This window comes from Clarias gariepinus, chromosome 20 (assembly GCF_024256425.1).
Source record: "Clarias gariepinus isolate MV-2021 ecotype Netherlands chromosome 20, CGAR_prim_01v2, whole genome shotgun sequence".
Lineage (NCBI taxonomy): Eukaryota > Metazoa > Chordata > Actinopteri > Siluriformes > Clariidae > Clarias > Clarias gariepinus.
Genome location: NC_071119.1, coordinates 14,597,711 through 14,625,526, shown reverse-complemented (window position 1 = coordinate 14,625,526; position 27,816 = coordinate 14,597,711). Strand labels below are relative to the sequence as shown.

At 35.5% G+C, this 27,816-nt stretch overlaps 1 protein-coding gene across 2 annotated transcripts in view; it reads left to right on the top strand.

Annotated features, from left to right (window-relative positions):
- adgrb3 (adhesion G protein-coupled receptor B3) overlaps window positions 1-27,816 on the top strand; it is a 187,934-nt gene that overhangs the window by 99,825 nt on the left and 60,293 nt on the right. The window contains exons 3-10 of one of the 2 annotated variants that reach the window (XM_053479701.1): window positions 4,674-4,784; window positions 6,782-6,940; window positions 8,977-9,141; window positions 12,188-12,352; window positions 17,508-17,672; window positions 18,871-18,972; window positions 22,440-22,546; window positions 23,144-23,338. In XM_053479701.1, the coding sequence (XP_053335676.1) occupies window positions 4,674-4,784; window positions 6,782-6,940; window positions 8,977-9,141; window positions 12,188-12,352; window positions 17,508-17,672; window positions 18,871-18,972; window positions 22,440-22,546; window positions 23,144-23,338 (1,169 nt within the window). The remainder of the gene's footprint in view (window positions 1-4,673; window positions 4,785-6,781; window positions 6,941-8,976; window positions 9,142-12,187; window positions 12,353-17,507; window positions 17,673-18,870; window positions 18,973-22,439; window positions 22,547-23,143; window positions 23,339-27,816) is intronic. The other variant, XM_053479702.1, reaches the window with a different exon arrangement.

Below are 27,816 nucleotides of genomic sequence, written 5' to 3'. Positions count from 1 at the left end.
TGACTAAAATAGTTAGATAGAGTTATTGATTACTTCTACTGTTATAAAGTTTGAGTTTGTATGAAGTTTGCCTACTTAAATTATATAATGAACATATAAGTAATATCATAAGACTATGAATTCAAAGTGAATATGAAGCATTCATTGCAAAAAGAGAGACAAAAACAGAAGTCTTCAACTTAAATGACTAATTAATTGGATGTTCGTTTACACACAAATATAAAACAGTCGTATAAAACAGTGTCAGCTACAGCTCAGTAGATATTGAAAAATAGTTTACCATCTGTCCTCAAATCCATGGAATCTTTGTTCCACTCAATACTCCATTGCTTATTTCAAGAAATTAATTTTCTCAGCATGGCAATAAAGGGTATATGAACATGTCAGTCTAACCCAGACAATAGGAGGAGATGAGGAGACGTTATGTGATGGGGCTTGCCAAGATTGCATCTGCATGCTGCTTTGCCAGAGACATCATCTGTGATAAAGATGAAAACCAAAGACAGATGAGACACCCCCCCCCCCTTCTTATACTGTCTGTCATAACAAAAAAACATAGCAAAATTCTCTAATAACACCATTGTATTCAAACATTTGGATGGTTATTTTTTGTGCCAATCGCAAAAAAAAGTGATCCAAGCATCACAAGAAACTACACAGGAAAAGCAGTTTGTCATATCCCTGAAGGAAAAATAATTACAACCTGAAAAAGATGTTCTTTTGATAATTACAGAACAGCTGTCTAATCCGCCTTTGTAGAGGTCAGTGTGTTTGTCTGTCAGAAGTTTAGGCAAGTTTATTGTTCTTGTCTGGAAGGATTACACTGGAACGATTTTAGATTTTGCATGGTTTTGTCGGGTTTCTTGACTGTCCATCCAAATTAACAAGGTAAGCAATGAATAAACAAATAAACAAACAAAAAATCTAATAATCTGTAAATCCTTTTTACAAACATTTTCAAATATAAAAAATCTATTATCCAGCCATGTACCCATAGTGATGAATGTTAGATTACTGTTAAGTCTATGATTTAATCTGAAACAGAAATATAAACAAACATGATTTATAAAAAAAGATCAAAAGAACATTTTAAAACCAAGCTTTAAAGTGACAAGGAGTGATTCAATTTAGATATTTTCTTCTAAGTGGTTCCGTTTAAAGTTCTTCTGCTACTGCAAAACGTTTTTTTTTTCCTCCACTGTAACATTTGCTTTTAGACCTCACTCTCTATATCAAGTCCCATATTGTTGTGCATCTGTTGAAAGAGCTGTTTAAATGGAACAGAATTAAGCTTATGTGATAAGTGCAGAAATCTATCATCTACAGTAGGAGGGACTTTTGTCTTCTATTTAAGAAATGATCTTAAACTTTCTACCTTTTCTTATGGGCTTAAAGAAAAAAAAATTTTTATTTGAATGGACCTCCAATTTCTGACTACATGTGCATTGCTTGGCCTGTTTTCTTTATCAATTAATGCCATATTATATATAATGGAACGACTCACATTATAAGGTATGTTTATGTAAATTACTGTATGATATAGTAGGCTGTATGAGACAGAACATATCAGATATCATTTCCTGTTGATCTCTATAATAATTCTATTTATTTATGGTGTTCAGAATGAAATTTACGTTTATTATTTTTAATTAGCAAACTCTATAGAGGTTGTACTGTAGATTTGTAAATTATGCTGTAGGAGTACAATCTTTGCTGGTGGTACAGCTTGATTGAGGGAATTATTCAAACATTTTGCAACAAGTCGCTTAGTGAAATGCATTTTGTGACAAAGCAAATGCATTTAATTTCAGTTTGGTCCACATGGAGTTTTGTTGGCTAAGTGTGAATAGATTTGTATTTTTTTCATTGACCTGGGTCCTGAAAAAGCTTAAGATTTGCTGTACGATTTAAGTGATGCTTGTTGTTTTTCACTGGCACTTTAAGTAAGTGATTTGGCAACTTCTAAAATGATAATTGTGCTCACAAACACAAGTATGTTTTGCAAAATAAGTGACTGTCAATTACAAAATGAGGCAAAGCGTTTAGAGCTGTGCATGGCTGGGTCCTACAAATTTATTTTCAGAAGTGTGTTGAACATTTTGATGTGGGTTCCATGTTGCAAAACGCCTTGAGTTGCTGAGTTTGGTGGCTAATTAATGGGATAAAATACAACATAACATGCCTTAGTAGCGTGTTGATCCACTACAGAACAGCTTTAATACATGTTGGCACAGATTCTATAAGTTTATGGAACTACAGTATACTGGAGCACCATTCTCCCCCCAAAAATGTTCTCTTAATTGGTCTTTGTTGTTCTCTGTAGTTGTGTGTAGGCTGTGAAAAGGCTTTTGCTGTCATGCTTTGTATCCACTTGTTCCCTTAGAGGAAAGGGTTACTGCAGATCAACACCTCAACACACCTTTTTTTTCTCCCCCTTTCGGGATGAGAGTGCTTTTATCCACAGGGTACAGGGGCTCACTGAATGCTTTGATGCATATCAAAATTATGGAAATTATAGTCTAACGCCTTCAGAATAACCAGATTTCATTCCAGTTAAAAATTTACAGGAGATTTCAAGTCAACACTTTAGACAATATTACCAACTAAGAGAATTTCTTCCAATGCTGTTTGATCAGATTTATCTCTATGTTTGGCGAAATAATCCCTTTAGCCCAATAATGATGGAAAACTATTCAGCATCTCTTATATGCACATTATTTCAATAAGTGAAAAAATTGTTTATCTCTGTCCTTCTCCTCCTAAAAATCCTTATCCATTATACAGCTCTTTTTCTTTATATGTCTGCCTCTTTTAATTATAACACATTGGGCAATACATGTCCGTGATGCAGAATGGTAAAGAAAAGGTCTTTAGTGTTTGTCCTGGTAAGCACAATCTTCTCTTATTCATTTTAAAATTTGCTTTATGTCTTAGTGTGATAGATTGTCATGAAATGTGTGCCTAAAGGTTAAGGGTTTGAGCATTGGTTATTGACAAATGTGCCACTATTCAATTATATGTGATTAGTTGTGAAAAACCATCTTACTTTGGTGGGTGGTCAAGACTAAGACGAGAAGCGAAGGAGAAAAAAAAAAGGTTAAATGATAGCTAAACGTTCTATATTTTACCGCCTTAAATGCCATTACTGTATGCCAGACTATATTTTAATGAAAAGTTTCAGGCTTGAGGGCAGGCTTCACCACTAACATCGATAATGTTTCTCTGACTTCTATGTTCCAGTGCTTTGGCTTCTTAAATGATTTATATAACATGCTCTCTGGGCAAAAGCACTACAAGCTCAAATTGATGGGTTTTTATTGTTGGGTAAATAGATTATACCAGAGGCTGCAGAGAGGTTGCTGGTGACATTTGGACATAGGTCAAGGCAAAAAAATGTTTAATTGTGATAAATGCTGAGAGATAATGTCTGCAGCCTTTGAGCCAGAGACCTGCCATCAGTGCCTTTCTTTCAGAAGAGCTTTTAAGGTGTTATAACATTAACTGCCCTCAGTCCTGACAATTCCAATGTGGTTTTTTTCTTGCGCATTATTATTATTATTATTATTATTATTATTATTATTATTATTATTATTATTATCAGGCTACAGAGAATGATTGTAACTGCCATAACTATTCATTTTTGTTTCTGGTTAAAATGATTCAAAATGTATCATTTGTCCAAGGACTATAAGGCAGAAAGGTTTGTTCATCCTATTTCTTATGACTTATTTCTAAAGTTGTAATTCCCAATTAGTGATGGAAGCATGGCTGTGCTCGATTATTTTCATCAGTGTTGGTTGATGTTAATGGTGGATTATAAAAAATATTATCAACCATTTTGTTGGGTTTCCAGCATAATGTATTATTTTGTGTCTTATTTAATTTTAGACAATGTTTCATGTCTGTTTTTAGAAACAACCAAAAAAAAAAAAACTGTATATTCATAAATCATGTCCCTCGAATGATGTATGAATTATCCGAAGTCTTTTTATTTTTAAACATTAAATATGCCTATCTGATAATTTTTTGTTAAAAACAACAGCAACACATTATAATTCATTTTTAAAATAAACTAGCACACAGAGCTCAAAACATGACATAATTGTAGATACAAGAGCACGTAATTCCTTTACTAATTCTGAGTCTTAGCTACTAATTTCCTGAAAAGCCCTGATCTGTTGAAGAAAGTGTGGATCAATCTAGCATGCACATGACACCCCCTACCCCTCCAGCACCCAAATCCCCCCCACCCCCCCCCCCCCCCCCCCTTTCCTCTGTGGCTTTCAGATGGCTTAAGACATTTTTACCTTCCTTTTCTACTCTATCTTTTTTTTTCTCTCTTGGGGAGAGGGAGGTGTAGAGACTAAACTACTATCCTGTTAAAAGCCATTGTGAGTTGATTTGCATGTTGTTGTGTATCTTAGATGTGCCCCTGAACTCAGTTAATGCCCTCAACACACCACTGATAAACCAACTGTTTCTTCTTTTTTTTTTTAAGTTAAAAAGGGATGAAAAAAAGTACAAGTCAACCTAATTAAAGATATCTATGTGTGATGTACTGCCAGTTGCAACACACTATAACTACTGCCAGAATTGTTTTAAGCTCTTATTTGTTTTCTCTCTGAAGATCTTGTATCAAGCCTAGTTTTCATGAACCTTTATTCTGTCTCTAGAATTTGGAATGATCGGAGAGCATACTGTAAAAAGCCAACGGCCAAGATCAGTTCATGACACAAAGGGCCAACAGGAGCGAGATGAGTCTGCTAAATTTATGGCACAAACTGGTAATACAATAGTTATGTTTCTTTCCTTTATGTTAACTAAACCTAATTTCATCTAAGTCACTTTGCATGCTCTCTCTCTCTTATAATGCATATTTAAAGTGAAGATCATTTTTGTTATATTCATTTTTATCTCTCTTATTTATTGCCCCGTAGATATATACAAATTTTTCAAAATGAAATGTTGACATATCCTTCGACAAATTGACTTAGTAAGAATTCCAACTGGGTTCTGAATTTTGTTTTACACAAAGAACAGTCAAGTATTTTTCATATTTATTTCTGTGAAGCTGTAGGTTTTAGCTCACATGCTGGTAATGGTTTTGTGCTTAATGATAGTCTCTAAACCAATAAGGAAAATAAACCCTAGTGAATCTTGTTTTTAATGGTTATTTTCTCCTAAGTGTTTATTTTTGCATGGGGGTTATGGATATGTTATAAGGCATATCTTGTGCTGGGGGTTGCCTTTTTGCATTTTTCCCTTTTCTTTCTTTCTTTTTTTCTTTTCTTTTGTTATTTTTTTTTCTTTTTAACCATTTGTGAGATGTGTCCATTTTAAGTTGCAAACCACATTTGCAAACTAAACCCTGTGTTTTTCTCATCCTAATTCACCTTGAACTTTTTAGTTCACATTTACATTGTGCTTTTAGTTTTGCCATTTTAGATCGTCCTATTTGTTGCACTGCTTCATTAAAAAAAAGATACAAGAATAGAAAAAAAATTGATCCACTGATCAGCCCAATAATGCTTGTTAATAATATCTGCATTATTTTTCTAACATTAGATAAATTAAATAACTTGAAAAAAAAATCAGTGTACACTACATACATCTGAATAGTGCTTAATATATATATATATACCTTTCCAGGCAAAAAAAAAGTAGGTAATAATGTTATACAGCACATTTTCTTAACAATTACAGGTAGTCTACTGGAAAAAAAATCCTATATACTGTTTGCATTTGGAACAGCCATGCAATCGCTCATTGGGGAATTACAACTAATACAATTGTATACATACAATTGTACCATTGTATATTTTATCCCAGAAATTTTATAGATTGTCTTTGTCTGACATAAATGTAGTAGCTATAAAAGGAATAAAGAGCCAGTCCAAGATGCATATTTGATCATTTTTCTCTAGTATTTTGATTGTCTTTAACAGAAATGTTCCTCGCACAAAGTGAGTTTGACATCATGGTAGCAGTGACTTAATTGCTGTGAGCTGCTGAATATGATGGAGGATTGCTCCTCTTGTTATCTTGATTTTTTTCTATTTCTTGTCAATTCTGGGTCAAAAAAAAAAAAAAAAAACTAAGAATCTTTGAACTGGCATCTAGGTCAATAAAAATAAAGTATCATTGAGTACATACATGAACTGTTTCTTTGTTTTTTGTTATTATTTTTAATAGAACTTTAGTTGCAAACTAACATTCATCACAGGTCATTCTCTAACTTTTGTAAGCCATCTTGCATGTATTCTACATGTTCTATCACATTTACTGTTTTTTTTTCTGGTATTAGTTCAGTTCTTTTTTTCTTCCTTTCTTTGGGTTATTTATGTTTCTTTGCATGTTTTGCTTTTTAATAATAAGATGACATCCGAACATACGTACCTGCTTATAGTATCTGTTACATGGTGACCAGACGTTCAGAACATGGAGCATTATGATCTTGCCTCAAGCATAAGTTTAGTAAATGTGATTTAGTTTTTGTTAGTATGCTGCATGTAGATATGAATTCGGTGTTTACCAACATGCCTACCTGCATAGTATTGGCACACAATCTGTTGTAATATTTAATTCACTCATATTATCCATACAAACACAGAAGAACTTAAGGATTACCTTGCCCACCTAGCTTAAATATGCAAACATAATGTGTCCTGTGTGGCACCTCATGTAACTTTAGTAGATGCACCGCTCCGACTGGCCCTATCTCTCTGGGCTGTTATGTGACCTTGTTGCTGCTTTTAACTGGTACCACCCTTCTCCTACACAGGTGACCCAGGTGCTGAGGATTGGTCCCAGTGGAGCTCTTGCTCAGTTACATGTGGTCAAGGGTTGCAGGTGCGAACAAGATCATGTGCACCTTTCGGAACTCACTGCAGCGGCCCTTTAAGAGAATCAAGGGTTTGCAATAACACTGCCCCTTGTCCAGGTAGTGTTAGCCAACAGATGCACAGTGGCACTTCCTGTCTGTTTGTTAAATTGTTATTATTCCTCTCATTTCCTTCTAATGGATTATTCTTGTCATGTCATCTTGCCAAATCATGTCATATGTCACATTTTATGTTTTTACATCTATTTTCCTAGTCAGTGTACACTCATTCTTCACATTCACCCACCACTCTCTTAACTAAAGTGATTTAGTAAAATGTACATTTTTTCATCTATTGGTTATTTGCATTATGAAATAAAAAGACACGAAGTAGCCGAAAGGTTCTTTTTTTTTTTTTCAAAAAGAACTCTTCGGTACTTCTTTATTTTAAAGTTTTAATGAAAGAATTGCTAAGAAATAAGTATAATGTCATGTCTGCAATTCTTAACATGTGACACACAGAACAACCATTAAAAAGCTGAAATGAGTTAATGTAGTTCTTATGGGTTTTTTTTTTATGTGCAAATGATTATTTAAACTAAACTAACATACCTAAAATGTGTCATTTGTAGTTGCCTGGTTATTGATTGGGAAGTGGGGTTGGGGTTGGGGATGGTGGGGTGATTAGGCGGGTTGTGGGTGGAGTTTTGGGGCAGAGAACATGCTTTTATTTATGCAAGTTTATTAAGAGATTAACATTGGATTGAAATCATAAAATATACAAAATAACATTTTATGGAAATGAACAAGGTAAGAATTTGACCCTGCTTTTCTCATAATTCCTGTGCGCGATGTTGCTTGAAAATTTGTCACATGCTTTTCCCCATTAAAATTCAATAAAGTGCCAGGACGGCATTTGTCATTGGAATCAAAGTTGCTTTCAGTCTTTTCAAAGGATGCATACAAAATAGAGGAATGCCAATGTACAGCTTTTTTTTCCTACAATAGATGTGGCTGTGCATATTTTTGACAAGGCACAGTGTTTTATGTGTCAGAGTTTTTTTTTCTCAATATTTGAAATTGTGAATAGGAGAGCTATGCAAGCGAAATCATTTTCAATGTTAGTGTCGAACAGACATGGACAGGTGATTTAGGCATGCCTGCCTTTGTCTGTTACATTATTGAAATCAGCCTTTAGCAATTCCACGGGAAATGTATAAAACCCATCTCAAAATCCACTTTTTTGTGAATAAAAATATTTTTAAGACGTGTCCATCTATATTCATTATGTAAGCATTGAACTACAGGTAGTTGTAATGACGGTAAGGCTGTTGCTTAGTCTGACTTTAATATTATTGTTTCAACTGAAGCATGAGAGGGTCAGAGGTTTATAATAACATTTGATTTAATAAGTAACACCTGATTGATAAAAAAGCTCTCTATTTATTGATAGATCCTTAATTCAGCTCCAGGTGGCTCTATATAGGTTCCTCATCCTACCTTTTTTTGTGGCAAGAGCAAAGGGATTTAGGTTTTAATTAAAAATGTTTGAGTAGGACTTAAGCTTTCTTTATTCAATTGGAAAGGAAAGGAGTGCTTGGCTATCAAAGTGTAAAGACACTGAGAGGAAACGTACACTTTGAAAATGAACCAAGATTGAACATACACCTGAGCCAGACGATGACATATGCCATGCCATGTGGCGAATATTGGTGCTGTAAGAAGTAAAAGATTTTTTGTTTTTAATCAGTCATAAATGGGAAGCATAGTGTAAGCAAATCAAGGGAAATTACACAGCTGTAGTTAGACAAAGTTGTCTCGTGTTATTAAATCATTAAATCAAGCACAGCATTATTGAATTACAAATCCGGCTATGTTTAAGAGGAATCACTGTGTTCCGTATCTCGACCTGACAACGAAAACTCTTATTATATTATTATTCGGTCATGAAACTGATTAACACTATGATTACTCTGTGTGCATTTTCATCCATTTAACATATTCTAAAATGCATGTTTCCTGCAAAATCTTTCTTGTACTACTAATGTTTTTTAATAAAATGCAGAGTCTGTTTCTATGTTTATGTACAGTATGCATGTGAAGGTGTGTGTGTAATGATGTCTCGGTGTGTCTTAATTACTTTCCTGTGTTGGCAGTGCATGGTGTATGGGAGGAGTGGTCTCCATGGAGTCTGTGTTCCTTTACTTGTGGTCGGGGTCACCGAACCCGAACCCGAGTCTGCACCCCACCTCTGCATCATGGTAGGGCCTGTGACGGCCCAGATACTCAGAGTAAACTCTGCAACATCGCCCTTTGCCCAGGTCTGCCTTCTTCTCTTTTTTCCTTGTTTGTGAGTGATGTTGTGCTCTTGTGGCTCTAGCAAAAAATAAAAAATAAAAAAATCACATTTCACTGACCTTACTATTCATAATAAAAGTTATCTGCAAAAAAAGAATTTATTACCATTGCACTAATTTTGAGACCACTTAAAGCTGTTATCTAATAAGAATTGGATTGTAATTTCACCCACCGTGGCAATGTTTAATTTCCCTCTTATCCAGCAAAGGCAGAATGTTCAGTTAATGTTCACTTTACTAAATCTGTAGCTCATGTTTCTAACTGAAACAGTAAACACTTATTAATATGCACGTTGAAAATTGCAAGTTATAAATGGGTATTAAATGGCAAGAATAATCAACCATGACCTCAGTAAATAAGGACATGCATGTTTGATAATGCTGGTCACATTAAGATTCTTATGTAATAAAGTTTCAAATGTAAGAACAAAAATGTAGACATTAGTGTGGCTGATATGACATGTTACATTGGGTCAAATGATTTTACTGAGTGCTGTGTGCATAATAATATATAGCCTATGGGTTTCTCATTGTGTCATTTCTCCAAATAGTTCTTTTATCAGCATCCTAAAATAACCTCATATTATTAGACACTGTGTCATAAATAAGTAGAGTATCTATGAAAAAATTAACAATGACCCTGGTGTCCAATGAGGATCAGTCCTGCAGCGAAACTACGCACCTGGCAACACTTCCTGCACTGCTCTGAACAACACACATGGTGCTAATTTACACCTGATTTTGGGAGACAGACAAAATGATATGCAAAACTGCCCATGGCTAGCTGGCCAAGGTTTATTACATTAGCTGCACTTCCTGTTTCTCCAAAGAATGGCTCTGGCATTACAGACATGATGCGACACATGGGGCTGAAGTGAAAATCGCTTAGCCGCAATTGCCCATGAATGGCAAGCAGATTTGTGATGATGAGATTCTCTGTACAGCAAATGTTTGGCTGTGATGGGGTAACTGACAGATTGTGCTCCATCCGATTGCAGACTGCTTTGTTTGTCTCCTTAAAAGCTTCGGCCCATTCATCAGGAAAAAAAAAAAAAAAAAAAGGCCAGGCAATTAGCAGCTCTTCTCCTCACAGCATCTCTTTTCCCTGTAGACTCAGATCATTCAGTGCATCTTCTGTTGCCAAACAGGAGTTTTAGATTTTCATTCAGGCTCTTCTCAGGCAACCAGATCATTTCTGTCAATGAGGTATAACCACAGCTGAAAAGGTTAATGTATTGCATTTGCTTGTTTGTGTGCCTGTGTGTGACAAAGAGAGAGAGAGAGAGAGAGAGAGAGAGAGAACAAAAATCTCTGTCTTATCTTTTAATTTATTTCTGTGTAATCTGGCTTATACATATAAATCATTTATTCCTTAAAAGTTGCTTTGTATTCTATATAGCCTCTATCTCTACAGTGCATGCACAATTATTAGGCAAGGTGTATTCATAAGGATTATGTGTACAGTATTGTTGACCAAATACAGTGCTCTGAGTCAATGGAAAAATGTTAAACCTCAAACCTGCATGTATTTATAGGGAGTATATTGGTGTGCAAAATTATTATGCAACTAAATCATCCATGTAAGTGTAACAAATAAACAACCAAAAAATGAACAAATAAACACTTTTGGAAGGTCAACAATATTCAATGACCAACATAGCCACCCTTCTTTTCAATAACAGCTATGAACATTCCATCCATGGAGTCCATCAGTCGCTTGATCTGTTCATGATCAACTTTTGCTACAGTAAAATGCAGCATGGTGTTGAATGTTGAATAAGGTTACACATGTATATACATAAGGGGTTAAGTCTTTGTTCTGTCATCTGGATAACCAAGCAGAACTTGGATATACAGTATGTGATGGAGCATTGTCCTGCATAAACATCACGTCCAAATGATGCAGCCTTCTTCTCGTTCCACTATTTGGAAGAAACGTTCTTCTAGAAACTGGCTGTAGCTTTGGGACTTGTTTTAAGTCCACCTTCAGCCTGAAAATGTCTAACTTGCTCATCTTTCATAATATCAGTCCATACCAGTACCCATCCTCCACTGTTCAAGTTTCTGACTTGAAGTGGTGCCGTGTTTCCATTAGTGATCCAGCCATACAGTAGGCCCATCTATCTGGTCTATCAAGAGTCATTCTCATATTATCTGTCCATAAAACCTTTGAAAAATATGTCGGCAGGTATTTCTTGGCTCGGTCTTCACGATTCAACTTGTCAGTCTTGTTCAGTGATCATCATGTTTCTTTTTTACTTACCTTAGCCATGTCTCTGAGCACTAAACACTTTGTACTTCTGGATGCTCCAGGGGGTTTGCAGTTATTTAAAATGGTGACACTAATGGAAAATGGGTGAATGCTAGCTTTGATTTTTCTTAAGTCTCTTGTAGTTAATTTGCATCTTTTCTTCTGCACACATTTTTATGCAACCATGTTGACTATTTGCAACAAAACATTTGATTATCCGGTGATCGTGCCTCGTTTGCTATTTCAAGGGTGTCACATCCCTCTAAAATGCCTGACTATTCATTGTTAGTAAAGGTAAAGAAGCTGCCTATTACTCATGCACACCTTAATGTATAGTGTTACCAACCTTAGGCCACACCCTCCCTCATTACACAGATAAATATAACTGTTCTCAGGCTTAAATACAAAAACGATTCAGGTTTATATAGGTTAAAATATGCCTATATGTAACAATAAGGTCAGAATACTTAATAACCTAATAATTGTGCATGCATACAGAATATCTAACTGTACAACTGTACAATATTTAACTGTACAAAAATAGAAAAAAAAACCCATGATAGAAGAATGCTTTAAATACAGTACATAGAATACATAATAAACAGTCGCTGCTGACTTGATACAGGAGGCCATATTTATATTTTTTAAGTCATGCTTGATGTTTTTCCAGTTGATATTCTACATTTGTTTGTGGTGTCAAAAGCAGGCCTAAGGTTACCTGAATAATTTCTAATGTTTTGTCTCTTTGGCTCGCTACAGTGGATGGTCAGTGGCAGGAATGGAGTGCATGGAGTGATTGCTCGGTGACCTGTGCCAATGGGACGCAGCAGAGGAAGAGGCAGTGCTCAGCTGCTGCTCACGGCGGTTCAGAGTGTCGTGGTCACTGGGCAGAGAGCCGAGAGTGCCACAACCCCGAGTGCACAGGTAAAAACTGTGTGAAGAAGCCCTTATGGTCACTGTACAGAATACGACACAATTGATGACAAAATGAGTCCAGCCAGCATTTCAGCCTCAGTCTCAATAAACAGAATATCTCAGTAAAGTCTGATTTTTAGGGATTATTACCCATTAAAGAAGTACTGCAAATAGAAAGGCCTTAAATAAAAATCATATGGCCATAATTTTCTGTAAAACACATTTTGGCAATGTCTATTTTAAAAGCGTTAGAGTAAAATTAAATGAAATATTCTTTATTAGAGAAAAATTGTACATGGTAAGTGATTATTTTATATGAATAAATATTAGTTACGTTAGGAAAATTACCTTGTGAATTGTCGGGCTGACCAGTAGTTTTTACAGGACTACATAAACTTAATAATACATGTTTATATGGTAGGTGCTCATTTCTTTCTTTTACTTTTATTTTTCTTTCTTTCAGTAAAATCAGGTCACTCCGCAATTAGGCAGCATAATTGCCATCATACTGTATTATGAAGGGATAAATATAATAGAATCTTTTTTGTGAACTTTCATCTGTCAAATTATATACTTTTATACAGCCCCTATAATTAACATGATTTTATTCAGGGAGCCATTATACTTCCTTTTTCAAATATGTTGTATTCAGTATTTGCACTGATACACACTGATCAGCCAAAACATTAAAACCAAAAGGCTTAATAAAGTGTAAGTCCCCCATGTGCCACGAAAACAGCTCTGACCTTTCAAGGCATAGATTGAATGTGTGCTGAGATAATCTGAGAGGTGGGGCTTCCATGGATTTGACCTTTTGTCCAAGCCAATCCCAAAGATGCTCAATCAGATTAAAATCTGAGAAATTTGGTCAGCACCTTGACCACTTTGTCATGCTCCTGAACAACATCCCTGAACAATTTTTGCACTGTGGCAGTTCTTACTGCCTTACTGAATGAGGTCACTGCCATTCGGGAATGCTGCTGCCATAAAGAATTCTACTTCTGCAACAGTATTTAGGTAGGTCTATGAGTCAAAATAAGATATACCTGAATGCCAGGACCCAACATAACCCTGCATAAGTACTTTGACTGGTCTTCACTTACACAGCTCTACAGTATATGCAATATGGTGACGTCCACTGTTTTTCAGACACCTTTCTATCAAAACAAGCATTAAGGGATTTCTTTAATGTACTGTAAGCATAGCGCAGATGGGAAAGATTGGATGCCGTTCTGACGGAGTTGTTATTGGGATGTCACAGTGTTGTTGCTACTGTACTGTATGTCAATGAAGTTCTAACAACAACCTCTTCAGGCTTGTACTATGATCATGATGGGTCCATGCCACGTTGTAGAAGACCACATAAAGTTCATCGGTGCATCAGGTTATCAGTGCATCTATGTGATGTTCAGAGAATTTGGTATAAATACTGGATAAGGCTCCACACAGATTCATCACTTTGTACTGAAAAGCTCTGCAAGTGTCTTGGTATCTATTCTTACCCGCCAAGCGCAACTACAACATAGCAAGCGTGTTATAAGCCCCTTGTAAAAGCGTGATGTGATCTGATTGGACGTAATAATAACTTTGGATAACATGATAGATGGATTGAGAACCTGAAAGGGACGTTGTACTTGATATTTTTAGGACGTCATGGTCTTCTTTAGAGTGTGATGAAGTCCTTAGACCTTAGACCATTTTTCCTGTTTCCCACTCATTTCAGAATATATTCAAGGCTTGCACCATTGCAATCAAAGAGTCAACTTTGATTATCTATTTTCACCCATAGTCGTATTAATTTTACTCCAAGATCTTGTGTTGATGATTAGAAAGTCGGAAAGATTATCAAGGGGGTTAGGGTCTGGACTCTGTGGTGGACAGTCTAAATGTGCAAATAATGTATCTTGCTTCCTGAACCACTGTTTTACAATTTGAGCCCAATAAATCTTGGCACTGTCATCTTGCAATATGCCCGTGCCATCAGGGATGGAAAATGTATTGATGGAAAAACCTGGTCATTCAGTATAGTCACGTAGTCTGACTCGCAAAGCTTCCTTCATCATGGGCACATGCCATTCCTGAACCTAGACCCAACCAATAAAAGCATACAAAGGGTAACCTTATATGGTAAAGAAGATACTTGTGTGTACGTGTCAAATTGTCCAAGCTTAAGGTGATGACACCTTATAGTGATGACAGAAGGCCTTAGTGCTAGACCAACATGTTCCTCTTGAAGGGGAAGTTACAGTAACAAGGTGGGGGACCCATAATTTCAACATCCCAGCTTTAGGGAAAAGGCTACAAAAACATCTGTCCAGCAACATATATATTTCGAGTGAACGCGAGTGATCTTCAGTATATATAAGCAGGGTGAGAGAAGGGAAAGTACCTCTCTCACACAGATGCACTTTACACTATATGTGTGTGTGTGTGTGTGTGTGTGTGTGTGTGTGTGTGCGCGCGCATGCTTGGGGGGTGGGGGTGGGGGTGGGGGGGTGGGGGGTGTTGGTGGAGATATTCTGCGCAGTCTCCAATGAACTATTTTGCTCTTATTGTGACTTAGACTGAGTCTCTGGTTTCTTTAAACTATTTCCATCACAATGCCATGTACCATGATGGGTTCCTGACTTCATCCATCTTATCTGATGCTCTGGAACAGGGTGAATCTGGACTCATCAGACCACCACCTTTTTTCAATGTTGCACCATCTATCAATGCTGCCTAGCAAAGTACTCAACACAGCTGTTTTAATGATGCATTATTCAGTTCCTAACCCAATTTCAGTAGTTTCAGCAATCACCTTAGTTGCTTTCTTTGCTTGATGAAGGTCAATAATTTGATTCGTTTGAAACAGAGCAACATCTTTATAACAAACACAAGATATTTCTTCTGACATGGATGTTTAGGAAATTAGAAGCTACTCACTGCATCAGTTAGGGATAAATAAATTGTTGGCAGCTGAACCGTATTAATCACTGCAGTAATTATCGAATGGAAGGCTCTATTTGCTTAGTTAAATTTAGGTGGTGGCTTTTTCTTGGCTTGGCTGTATCAGATTAATATAAAGTTATAAGATCAGTCAGATCTGATTGATCTTATAACTCTACCAGCCACATTTACACACAAACACACACACACTAATTTCTTACCAATGTTAGGTCATGATATTTCATACATTCTTAATGGAATAAATTATTAAGTGGAAAATTTGATCTTCAGGGCAATATAATACTAGAATAAACTAGTGAGTAATACTTACGCTCGGTAAAAAAAAAATCATAATGTACTGTAATTTTTCCGCAGTAAAAATCAGATAGGCGAGTTCAGGGTGCTTTTCCAAATGCAATGTTTAGTCAGCTTGAATCAATATCTGGTACATTTTTCCCTTGTGATTCATTTGGACAATTAAGAGCACTGCAGTAACACTAGCAGCAGCAGGTCTGGCATATAAGGTGGACTGGGTGAACTCCACAAAAACATGAATTAATGATAATAATTATTTAAAAAAGCATCATTCTAGTTGAGCTTTCGATGGCACAAGGTGTAACAGTGATGACGTAGTAGTGGTGATTATGGAGTGGAGGTAATAGAGCTTTATTGCAATTGTTCAAAATTTTTGTTTTGCTGTAGTCAATGATCATTTCCGTTGATTTATGATATTAAATGCCAGGTTATTGTCATACAGTATGTGGTCATGACATGATGTTGAAGCGAGTGACAAAAGACAGATTTGGGGGATCTGATGAAATCTGATACCACCTTTAAGATGTTTTTTTTATTATGATTTTTTTTAAGCACTACTCTTTTTTTGTGTGGGTTTTTGTGATAACTTGAAAACGGTTTGTTGAAATTTTTACTTCGTAATATTTCTGAAACATAAATTAACAGTAAATGAAAAGTGTGGTAAGTATGGAAAGCATAAAGACAGCTGATGTGCCTGCTATCTGTTTTCACCCAGATGAGGATGGGTTCCCTGTTGAGTCTGGTTCCTCTCAAGGTTTCTTCCTATTACCATCTCAGGGAGTTTTTCCTTGCCACTGTCGCCGTCGTCCTAGGCATGCTCATCAGGGACAATCAGGGACAATCATATCATTTTGATTCATACACATTCACATTTCATACAAACTTAGTTCTTTTGATTGTGTAAAGCTGCTTTGTGATGATGTAAATCGTTAAAAGCGCTATACAAATAAAATTGAATTGAATTGAATTGAATTGAATTGAATTGAATGTGTGGATTGTAAATTTAAATCTATTTATTCATTATTGTTTCATCTAGTTTGTTTTGTAAATATTTTAGATGTCTTCCTGCATTTAATGAAAATGTATTACAGTCAATAGAATTATAGCCATTAATATAAACATTTGCCTTACGTTTAGCGATAGCTGGTCACCATAAGGAAGCTTTCCTTTTTATATGCTTATGTTTTACTTTTATTATTTATCCGAGCACCAAAGCAGAGCCATCTTAGTATGCAGCATTTTATGCTCTTCATTAAAGCACCATAAACTATGCTGACAGCTTTTAAAGGTTTATGATAAAATATATTTAAATACTGGCAAAGGAAGAGAAATTATGGCCACATTTGCCCACTATCCTCTAATTCAGAGCCAGGGGTAGCTCAGTGGTTAAGGCATTGGACTACGGTTCGGAAAATCCCAGGTTCAAACCCCACAACCACCAGGTTGCCACTGTTGGGCCCTTGAGCAAGGCCCTTAACCCTCAACTGCTCAGATGTGTAATGAGATAAAAATGTAAGTCGCTCTGGATAAGAGCGTCTCGTAAATGCCCAAATGTAAATGTGTTGAATAATGGATGTACTGTAAATGTCATTATTACACATGATTTCTGTTAATTAAGTATATGGGGAAAAAACATTAAAATCTTTTTACTGTATACTGTATGTTAGAGCCATGAAAAACCCCAATATACTTAACAATCCAGCTAACATACTGTATAAATAAAGTTTATCACACTGTAGCTTTGCCTGCCATAATTGCCAAATTTTTAGACCAAATATCCTGTTATTCAATGTGGCATTACTGGGGTTCAGAAGGATGAATTTTATGAACAATAGTGCATCCTTAACAATAATAAAGAAATAAAGTAATGGAGATGACTCTTATTACTCTCTCTCCTTCTCTTTGTGTGTGTGTGTCTTAGCAAATGGACAGTGGAACCCTTGGGGGCCATGGAGTGGGTGTTCAAAGTCATGTGATGGGGGCTGGCAGCGGCGTGTACGGGTGTGCCAAGGCCTAGCTGTCACAGGGCAACAGTGTGAGGGCAATGGAGAGGAGGTCCACAAATGCAGCGAGCAGCGTTGCCCAGGTAACTGTATAGACAACAAGCTCCAGGAATAAGCTGTGCCCACATAAGTGAGGAGAAGGCTGAATAAAAGCAGAATATGAATAATTCCTTCTTTTTTTTTTGAGGAGCTGTACAATATATGCAGCGGATTATTAGTTATTTAAATCTCTATGGGTACATTTTTACTTTAATCCTAATGTAAGTATTTAAAGGTTTTGACTGCAAATAAGATATAAATCCAGTTTTAAGGAAAAAATATCACAAATCATTAACAGTTGATGATATTTAATGCATGGTATCTTTGACTGACAGGTGTTAAAACACACAAATGCCTAAATATGGTCAAAATTGTTGTGTTCATAGCAATGCAAATTCAGAATTATTTTGCAAAATGCCATAAATGTAGTTCAGTATCAATAAGATGTTTGGTTTAGTAGATTTAATCTAAAAAATATAGCAATATAGTGTTTTTTGTAGTGATTCACAGTGGCAGAACAAGGAAAAAGTGTTTTTATCATGGTACTCACAAAACCTTTGAATTTACTAAAGATGCTAAAAGTCATGAGAACCATTTAAATAAATGGCAAATGATGTATGTACAATGTATCTTGCTTCAATGCATCCTGTTTTACCAGTTTTGTAGGTGATGACAGCCTTATCATTGAAATGATGGCAATAATTATCCTTATTCTTGGCTTCAACATTCTCTAATAATCCATTAAACACAATTAGTTTTTTTTTTACAGCAGCCATTACTTTGCCAAGCTGAGGCAGATAGAAGCGATGCATTTGGCTGTTTATGGATGAGTTGCATTTTGCTTTGTAATGTGTTTCTTCACTGTTGCATTTTGCCAAAAAATGTTCAGCCCTCTATAAGGAGGGTAGGTAGGACTTGTTAAATTAAAAGTTTTCTTAAAGACTGTATAACTACGTATGTGTGCCTAAGGAAAATATGAAAATGACATTATCTTTATAATTATCAGTCTGACATTATCCCATTTATCATTTGGCAGCCCTTCATTTGCAGTATAAAATAGTTTTAAGTATATTATTAAAACCACTATAATTAATGTTTTCCTCTCATGTACTGTAGCAGTTACAGGCCCTCGATCCAAACAAAAATGTAATACATTTTTTACATAAAAAATTGATTTTCCCCTGTTATTTTATATCTGTAAACATCCAATTCCATTAAGTCTTTCTGTTTGCTCTTGTCTAGCTCCCTATGAGATTTGTCCTGAGGACTATGCAGTTTCCATGTTGTGGAGAAGAACACCATCTGGAGAATTAGCATTCAATAGATGCCCACCTAACGCCACAGGTATGAGGGAGTTGTATATGTGACACAAGGGCAAATTGAAGCCCAAATTAGCAAAGTGTTATTTCATACCATAGGCTCCTGACTGGTAATGCAGTAGCCTTTTTAATTGTGTTCACAGAAAATAGAAATACTTGCGCAGTTTGTGTCGTTTATTATCAGGATTTTAGATCCTATCAAATGGTCTCAAAGCAAAACCAAGTCAACTTCTGTCAACCTTTTGAAAATGGCACTTTTAACAAACTAAAACAAACAAACAAACAAACAAACAAACAAACAAACAAACAGAAAAACAAAAGGTTGAACAGAAATTAAGGTGGTGAATGAGCCATTTTTCTTTTATGATTTTTAACAATGAACAGTGGTGTTTACTGTAGGTTATGCAACTAAGCTAATGCAAAGCATAAAATAGGCACGAAAAATATGATTGACTTTTATTATATTTCTGAGTAACTAGAATAAAATAAATTACAATCTAATCCATATATGAATTCTATTAGCTTATTTAGTGAATGATATCTGAAGCCAGTGAAGATTGACATTAGTGCAAATCCTTATACAAAAACTATGAGCGTTTTTCTAAACTTAACTAGATGTCCTTAAATACTACTGATACATTTTCTAATAACTTACACGACACTTACCTTGGAAAGGAAGGACCAATATCCATCGACAAAGCAGAAACATTGCCTTTTTTGTAACAGTGGGGCCAGTTGATAAATGCGGATATCAAATGCTGAGCCAGCTTTAGTCTAATAAATTTACATCACTCATTCGTTTCAAAATATTACTTTGACCTCCATTTCACTGTATATTCTACCTAACAAATTATCATTAAATCTGTCTAATCATTAATTCATCTTCTGCCTGCTTTATTCTGGTCGGGGTTGTGGTGGATCTCAGGGTACGATGCGCTCACATTTGCATTCACACTGGCATCTTTTTAGGGTGTGTGAGGAAATCCACACGGACATGAAGAGAAATTGTAAAACGATGCTTAGACAGTGACCTGAGTTTAATCACCTGGCATAAACGGGTGTGCAATGCTAATTTGGCTCAGTAGACAGCTCTAAGAAGATTTTTGTGTTGCGATGAAGGATTCTGCTGTGTTCTGTAGGACCCTTAAAGCTGTGGTACCTTTCGCCCGGTCTGTGCCTTTACACGATCCTATTATAAAAACATCACAGGGATGGTGAATGGAAACAGTATGCACATACACTGCCTGAATACTTGTGCAAATTTTATATTTTAAAGTAAAATTTTTCTTTGTTTAAACCACTGTATGTGTTTTTTTATTCATTCCTTGGGCATGTTGGTTTATCTAAGAGCAGAATGCATTGACACTCTCTGCAACATTATTTCACCCTGTATGCTCCCATGTCACTCTCACTGCTATTGTGTCCTAGAAAGTGGATGCAGGGGTGAGAAAAAAAGGCCTAAGTGCCATGCAGTGGGGACTGCTGACTGGAGCCTGAGATAACAACCAGGTGTGACTGCTACAGAGCCGGAAGATTTAACTGTGTGCACATGGATTTGTACCTCTGTGTGAAGCTTTTAAGCTTTTAAATATGTTTGTTGTGTTGGGGGTAACTGGAAAAAATAGTGTTAGTCTGTGCCAGTAGCGTGGCGTTTACTGAAACCAATCGGGCTAAGATACAGTAGCTTACACCTATGTAATATTATGCATATTTTATATAGAAAAATAAATTTTGTTCTTATATAAAAGCCTCTCTTATGGCCTTTCAACAGAAACTAACAGCTTTGGGGTTGTCACAATTAAACGAACATCAACATGATGGTAACTCCACACCAATAAAATATAAACAGTCGCTAAGATCCCCAAAGATGACACACTCTTCCACTTTACAGCACCCTTAAATAACCACCAAGGGGTGTTTATGTGCACTACGATAGCATTTTTTCATTAGATGTACAAGGATAATTGCTCTAACAAGCCTTTAAATGATAAAAGACTTTTGGGATAGCTAAATGTTTGACTTGATATGTTTTCTAACATAGAGGTTTTAAATAGAACAAGTAAACATTTCCCAGAAGGCCAGAGCAAATAGCAAGGGTGCTAATGCTGACTTTTATTTTCTTGTTCTCATGTTTGGATGTGAGGCACATGGACATTACACACTTCAGTACTCTTATCATCCAACTGCTGCTTTTTGGTTAAGATTTGGAGAAAAAATGTCAAACTTTTTTTTTATAAAGACTGCAGATGTAATTTGCAGATTGCAGATTTAATAAAAGTGTGCTTTTAGTTACTGGTACAGTGGTACCATGGCATACAAAATCAATCCGTTCCAGAAGGGAGTTCTTACACTAAAATTTCTTACAGTGTATTGTGAAATGCATTTTCCCATAGGAAATAATGTAAATGCAGATAATCCGTTCCAGAAACCCAAAATATCTTACTAATATTACCTATTTCTAACAATATAATCACATTGTGCATATAGAAACAATCAAAATATTTAGAAATTACATCTAAATAGAGGAAAATATAAAATCAATAGACATTAAAAGTCTAAAAATGCCACTGACTTTCCATTGACACAAACAAACAGGTTTTGATCGACTTCTGGATATACACGCAACTGGATGTATGCATAACCGGAAGTACACATGACCGGATCTATCGCCCGTATGTTGCAAATGTTTCGTATGCCATGGCATATTTCTTGCAAAATTTTAGTTCTTAAGGCGGTAATTTGTAAGGCGTATGCCAAGCTACTGCTGTATTATGAGAAGTGTTTTTTGAAACGGTTTCTGAGATAGCAACATGGATAAAATTTACATTCTAAATTCACCTACAGCAATCAACATTTTGTTTGTTGTCATGTCATTTCAAATTTAAACAAGCATTGCATTGGACGATCTCAAAAATGAACCCTAACATTGGATGGCCGTGTAATTTGGTTGTAATGATGTTTACCATTGGAACAATGTCTGGACAATGTTGTTTATTGATGTTGTGACAACATTAATTAAATAATTCAAATACAATGTTGCAAAGACAAATAAATTTTAAAAAAAGGAAACTTTTATTTTGAGCATTCATAGAGATTAACATCCCCATCCATGATTCCTTCAGTTTTTAATCTGCTTTGGATTTCCGATCACAGCGTCCTCCAAACAGTAAGGGTATATCTTATTTAAAGATTTCTTTTAAAAGACAGTTTTTCTAAAAGACTGTTCCTAAAAATTGAGTATATGGACAGCAGTACTACTAATTTTACAGCAGCTTCGAGGTACAAATAACTTGATTTAAATAGTTTCCAGTGCATTACCCATTTAAGATTATTCATCTCAAATGGCTTTATATTGTTTATAATATATTACTTTTTCTAAAGTTTTAAGGCAGTAGTTTAAACACATTCATCTGGGCTTACAGGGCAGCTTTATCATAAAATATCATTATCCTTTTTTTTTTCTTACTGTGGTTCTTTTCTCTTATTCTGCAGGCACCACAAGCCGACGCTGCTCTTTAGATCATCGTGGGGTAGCGTACTGGGAGCAGCCCAGCTATGCTCGATGCATCCAGAATGAGTACAGATATTTACAGCAGTCGGTAGGTACAAAACCACAATGGTGAAAGATCAGTCAGTGGGGAAGTAAAAAGAAGATTTTCCTACCCAGTTAGATTGCATTCAGGTCTGCTATTTTCCTACCCAATTAATAGACCATTGTTAGTCATTGTTATTTGTGTGTGTGTGTGTGTGTGTGTGTGTGTGTGTGTGTGTGTGTGTGTGTGTGTGTGTGCATTTAATTATGATTTGCAGCAGTCCCACAGCAGCTCTTTTTCATAAAATGCCTGTAAATTTGGTTCTAAGTGCTTTGGTGCTGGTTGCCTTATTGCAGTTAAGTAGTTTCTAGTGTAAAACCCAAGTACTGTAATGCACTGATCAACAAATGAAACCAAAATCTGAAAGAAATCTGAGTTCTTTTGTTTTAGCTGCAAATGTCTGGCTGTAGATTGTCATTTGAGCTGAATCAGAGAAAACAAGGAGTTTGGATGAAATGAAATAGTAAGGACTAATGATAACCATTAGAGTAGGTCTGTCTTTTCTGCAAGCATTCTCCCTTTTTAGTCTGTGTCATGACATTAAAAGGATGTTATTGAAGCCAACTCATTAAGGCCAATTCTTTTTTAATCCGTTTTTCTTAGGTCCAGGGACACCTTGCCAAGGGTCAGAGAAATCTGGCAGGAGATGGCATGTCCCAGGTAACCAAAGTATTGCTGGACCTCACTCAGAGACGCAACTTCTATGCCGGTGACTTGCTCTCCTCTGTGGAAATCTTGTGGAATGTTACTGACACTTTTAAAAGGGCCAGCTATGAACCGTCTTCAGATGATGTGCAGGTAAATGTTATTTTCTTTTAAGAAGAGATTTTATAGTGATTCATAGATTAATTTAAGGTTTTGTTATCATTTATAACAGGGGGCAGGGGTAGCTCAGTGGTTAAGTCATTGGACTTTGAGCAGAAGGTACCAGGTTTAAACCTCACCACCACCAAGTTGCTACTGTTGGACTCATGTAAATGTAGTGTAATGCAAAAAGAACATGCTATAGTTGTTTGATTCCTAAAGTTTGATGGTGTTAAACAGTAATATTTTACCAGTTTGCCAGGAGTTTGAATGCTTGTATACACTGACATGCAGTTTCTCATGACCTCTATTCCAAAGTCTCCTTTTACAAATTATATTAAATTATCTAAATTATTTGTCTAAATGCAGAGCTGATACGAAAAAGAAAAAAACATTAATAACACAACCATTGGTACGTATCTACTTAAAATAAACAGGTTTAAAACTTGGGATTAATATACAAAGATATATCACTCAATATTCATTATCACTCACTCTCTCACTCACTCATCCTCTATACCTCTTTATCCTGTATTCAGGGTCGCATACTCAATATCAATAAACAGTTATATATCTGCTAAACTGCTGTGTCTTCTCATGGCCAAGGAGCTTATTATTATGTGTGACATCACACCGTGTTTCCCATGCCCTCTGGTCAAATCCGTCTTAGCAACCCATGCTCACTTAGTGCTTGACATTAACGCTTGCTTGCCTGCCTGTGGCAAATGAACTCTGCGTTCTGGCGAGTCAAATGCCTCATGCATCATGAGCTGGAAAGTGAAAAATACATATGATATTGAAATATGACATCCATTTTTCTGCCTTGCACTGAGTCTATCACAGGCTATGTTCCTGACTTGTGGAACAATAGAATTTAGGCATTAAATGTTCCTAAATCCACTTAAACTGGCAGGTAAAATTGGGAAATAAAACAAAGTAACAGGACATGGGAAAAAAACTATGCTATAAGGTTAATATAAAGTAAAATATAAATTTTAAATAAATTATTTAAATTCAGTGAAATTTTTGCAGAGTTGGTCAGCGAAGTTTCCCTGGGTTCTCTCTGACCAGAGAAAGAAATCAATAGGTTGATCTGGTATATCTGTTGCCATGGCAGTACATGCGGTCCAGTGATAAGCGTCACCATCATCTATGTGGGAGACCCAGGTACAAGGCTTAACCTAGAGTTTTAAAGGGTGTTTGCATGATACAAACACTTTTTCTATAAATGGCTTATGACTGGAGTAGCTTAAAATGCTCGACTGAAATTGCTGCAAACAAATTTATACCCATCAGTGAACAGCTGGTAACATCAAGTGGAGTTCATGTTAAGTAAAACAATTTCCTGTTATACAGTACAGTTGCACTTTCGAACTTGTAGCATACAGTTATAGAAGGGATTTTTTTAATGGTCATGCCGTCTGGTGTCACTCAAACGAGAAGTTTTTTCTTTTTAATCTTTTTAGGGGTCTCCTTCCTTCTGTCATCACCTCCGGCTTGCTTATTAGAAATAAACTGATAAAGCTAAACAGTTCAAACTTTTCTATTTATATTATTATTATATTATTTTTATTTTATTAAATATGCTTTGTGACACTGATAAAAATGGAATTGAATTAAATTGAACATACTTTTGGAAACTTTAAAGTATTCATTAAACATCTAATGTAACACTGATTGACCTTTGGGTGTACTTTCTGAACATTAATTGGTGCTTTACAGATAAAACCTTATAGAAATAAATTATCGTGTGGCTTTAAAGATAGAAGCCATTTTTATTATAGGGTTGATAATAGATGAATCTAAAAATTAAATGTAGAAAATGTTAATAAGTTTCATATACAGTCAGGTCCATAAATTTTAGAAAAAATCTTTGAAATTAAAATGTAACTCAATATCGCATTAAGTCAAGTCAAGACCTTGACAAGGAGTTTGACATAATTGTAGAACTTAGCATTCTGGATTTACAGCCATTCTCGGGGAGTCATAAATAATGGAACAAATGGCTGACACGTAGTTGCATGACCAGATGTGGTTTGACCTGTCATTACTTCATAACTACTCAAGCAAATAGAAGGCTTAGAGGTCATTTTGAGTGTTACATTTGCGTTTGGTAGCTGTTCACTCGAACTCTCAACATGAGGTCCAAAGAGGTACACCAGTCCTTAAAGGTAGCAATTGAATTGCAAGCTCAGCTACAGCAAAAGACCACGGGATAGAACTAAAGTGCATGGATGCGGAATTCTGTCCATGGTAAAGAAGAACCATTTCAGAACATGTCATAAACACTTTTAAGATGATGGATGTGTCATTGTCAAAGTCTTCACTCAGGAGATGACTTTAAGAAGTAAACACAGATACTTTACAACAAGGTGATTAACCACTGATAAAGCTCAAGAACAGAACAGAACAGATTAGACTGTCAGATTCTTTGGACTGATCAAATTAACAGAAGAAAGAAAAAGAAAAAGCGTAACGTCAGTCCTAAAATCTATGGTTTGTTGAGACTAACAGTACATTAGAAAAACAATAAAGAGTTTAGACATACAATCTACCACTGTTTAAAATAAATAAATAAATAAATTCTTCATAGGCGTGGTATGACGTTTATTACTGCTGTGACGACACTGCTCATGCGAGCTCTAGCGGGCGCCAAACAGCCATAAAAAATGGATATTTCTGGGCAACTGTATCAAAAATCATGCATTTTCTTTACCATTATTGTTTTTTAAACATATAAATTATTTAAATATATATACTCCGCCTTTAAACCATATGAGCATGCAAAATACTCATAAGTCCTTTCGAATTAGCTGTTATTATAGAAATTATAACATTCTGTATAATGTTAGTAATATAAAGAAAAGTGAAATTATTAACACTAAAAGAGATTATATTAGAGTTTTTGTTATTATATATTATTTTGCATAGATTGTTTTAATGCCATTGGTATAATTCTATTAGGTACACAATGTAAGATATTTGATTGCACACACTAGACAAGAAAATCTGAACAGTTTGACAGCAACATTAAATAATCATAATAAGTTTGGAGTTTCAGATTAATTTTTTTTCAAATGAAGCAGGAAGTATTGCAAACTAATTAAAATATTTTGTGCATGTTTTCTTTGAGTTCCAAGGGTGCTAAAAACCACAAATATTTCATCAAAATTGCTTGGATTATATAAGTGTGAATATTGAGTGATTTTTTAAAAAGCTCCACCTCCCACAATTTTGGCATAACGGATTAATCAGTCTTCAGTTGTTTTTGTGGTTATTTAAGTATGCAAATTAGAGCTTTAATAAATATGTATTAGCCTTATCATGTTATATTTGTGAATCAAACCGAAAGTAGTTGCATTTTGGTGCACGCAAAACCCCCATGGAAAATCTTTCTGCTCAAAGCTTGCTCATCTATAACTCAGAAAACATAATTAATGATTCTCATTTCAGCCTCAATTTAGTTTCTAATTTGTCTGATATGTTTCTAATGTATTTTATTTGTAAGGGAGGTAAACTTGCTAAACTTCACTCAACTTTATAAATGGCATTTTTTTTTCTTCCTTTGGAGAAGAAAATGAGCAATACTAGAGCCACTGTGGAGCACTATGTGAGTCTATAAGGTAATGATCGGTCCACATGCCGTCGGGCACATCAAGCAGTGAATACTCCCCTCCCTGTAGATATATCCATTGTTTTGGTGGCGGTTTCTTATAGTGTCAGGTTGAAATTTCTGCTCTCAATTGTACTTGATCGGCTGAGGATGAACGACCTTGTTCAAGGGCTTAACAGTGGCAGCGCGGCAGCACCTGGGTTCAAACCAGGGACATTCTGATTAGCATTCCAGCACTTTACCCACTGAGCGTCCCCTTACTGGCTCATTTTATATACGACTTACTGCAGTGTTTGCCTTTTACACCTGGCTTTATGAGCCGGGAACAGTTGGAGTTCTTAAGAAAGTAAAGCAGTTAGATAGCTGTAAAGATCTTCTTATTGTTATAAATGATTCTGTGATAGACCTATGTTGTGTAAAGGTTTAGGATGAAAACTGTTAAGAAATTTCTAGGCACTAAGCTATTTTTTTATTACAGTTAGTCTGCAGATTGAAAGAATTCTACAAAAAGGGTAACATTTTTATATAGTGCATGTTAAATAGTAACTTTATTGCTCTACAGTAACCACTAACCAATAGCACCTTTGTTGTTATTTTACAAGGTAGAATAAATAGACTTACTGTTATATATAACAAATTAATCTTAAATAATGAAGTATAATAGATTTACAAAAAAATAAAAAATAAAACTTGGGTATTTCCAGCCTACAATCATTTTCAATCTGTTTATTCAGCCTACAAATCTTATAAAAAATTAATCATTACAACCAACAATTAATTGTGTGGATAATAATAAAGTCAGATATCTATGAGAAAGAAAAAAAAGTTAAGTCCAGATGAGAATTCAGTGAGCCCTTGC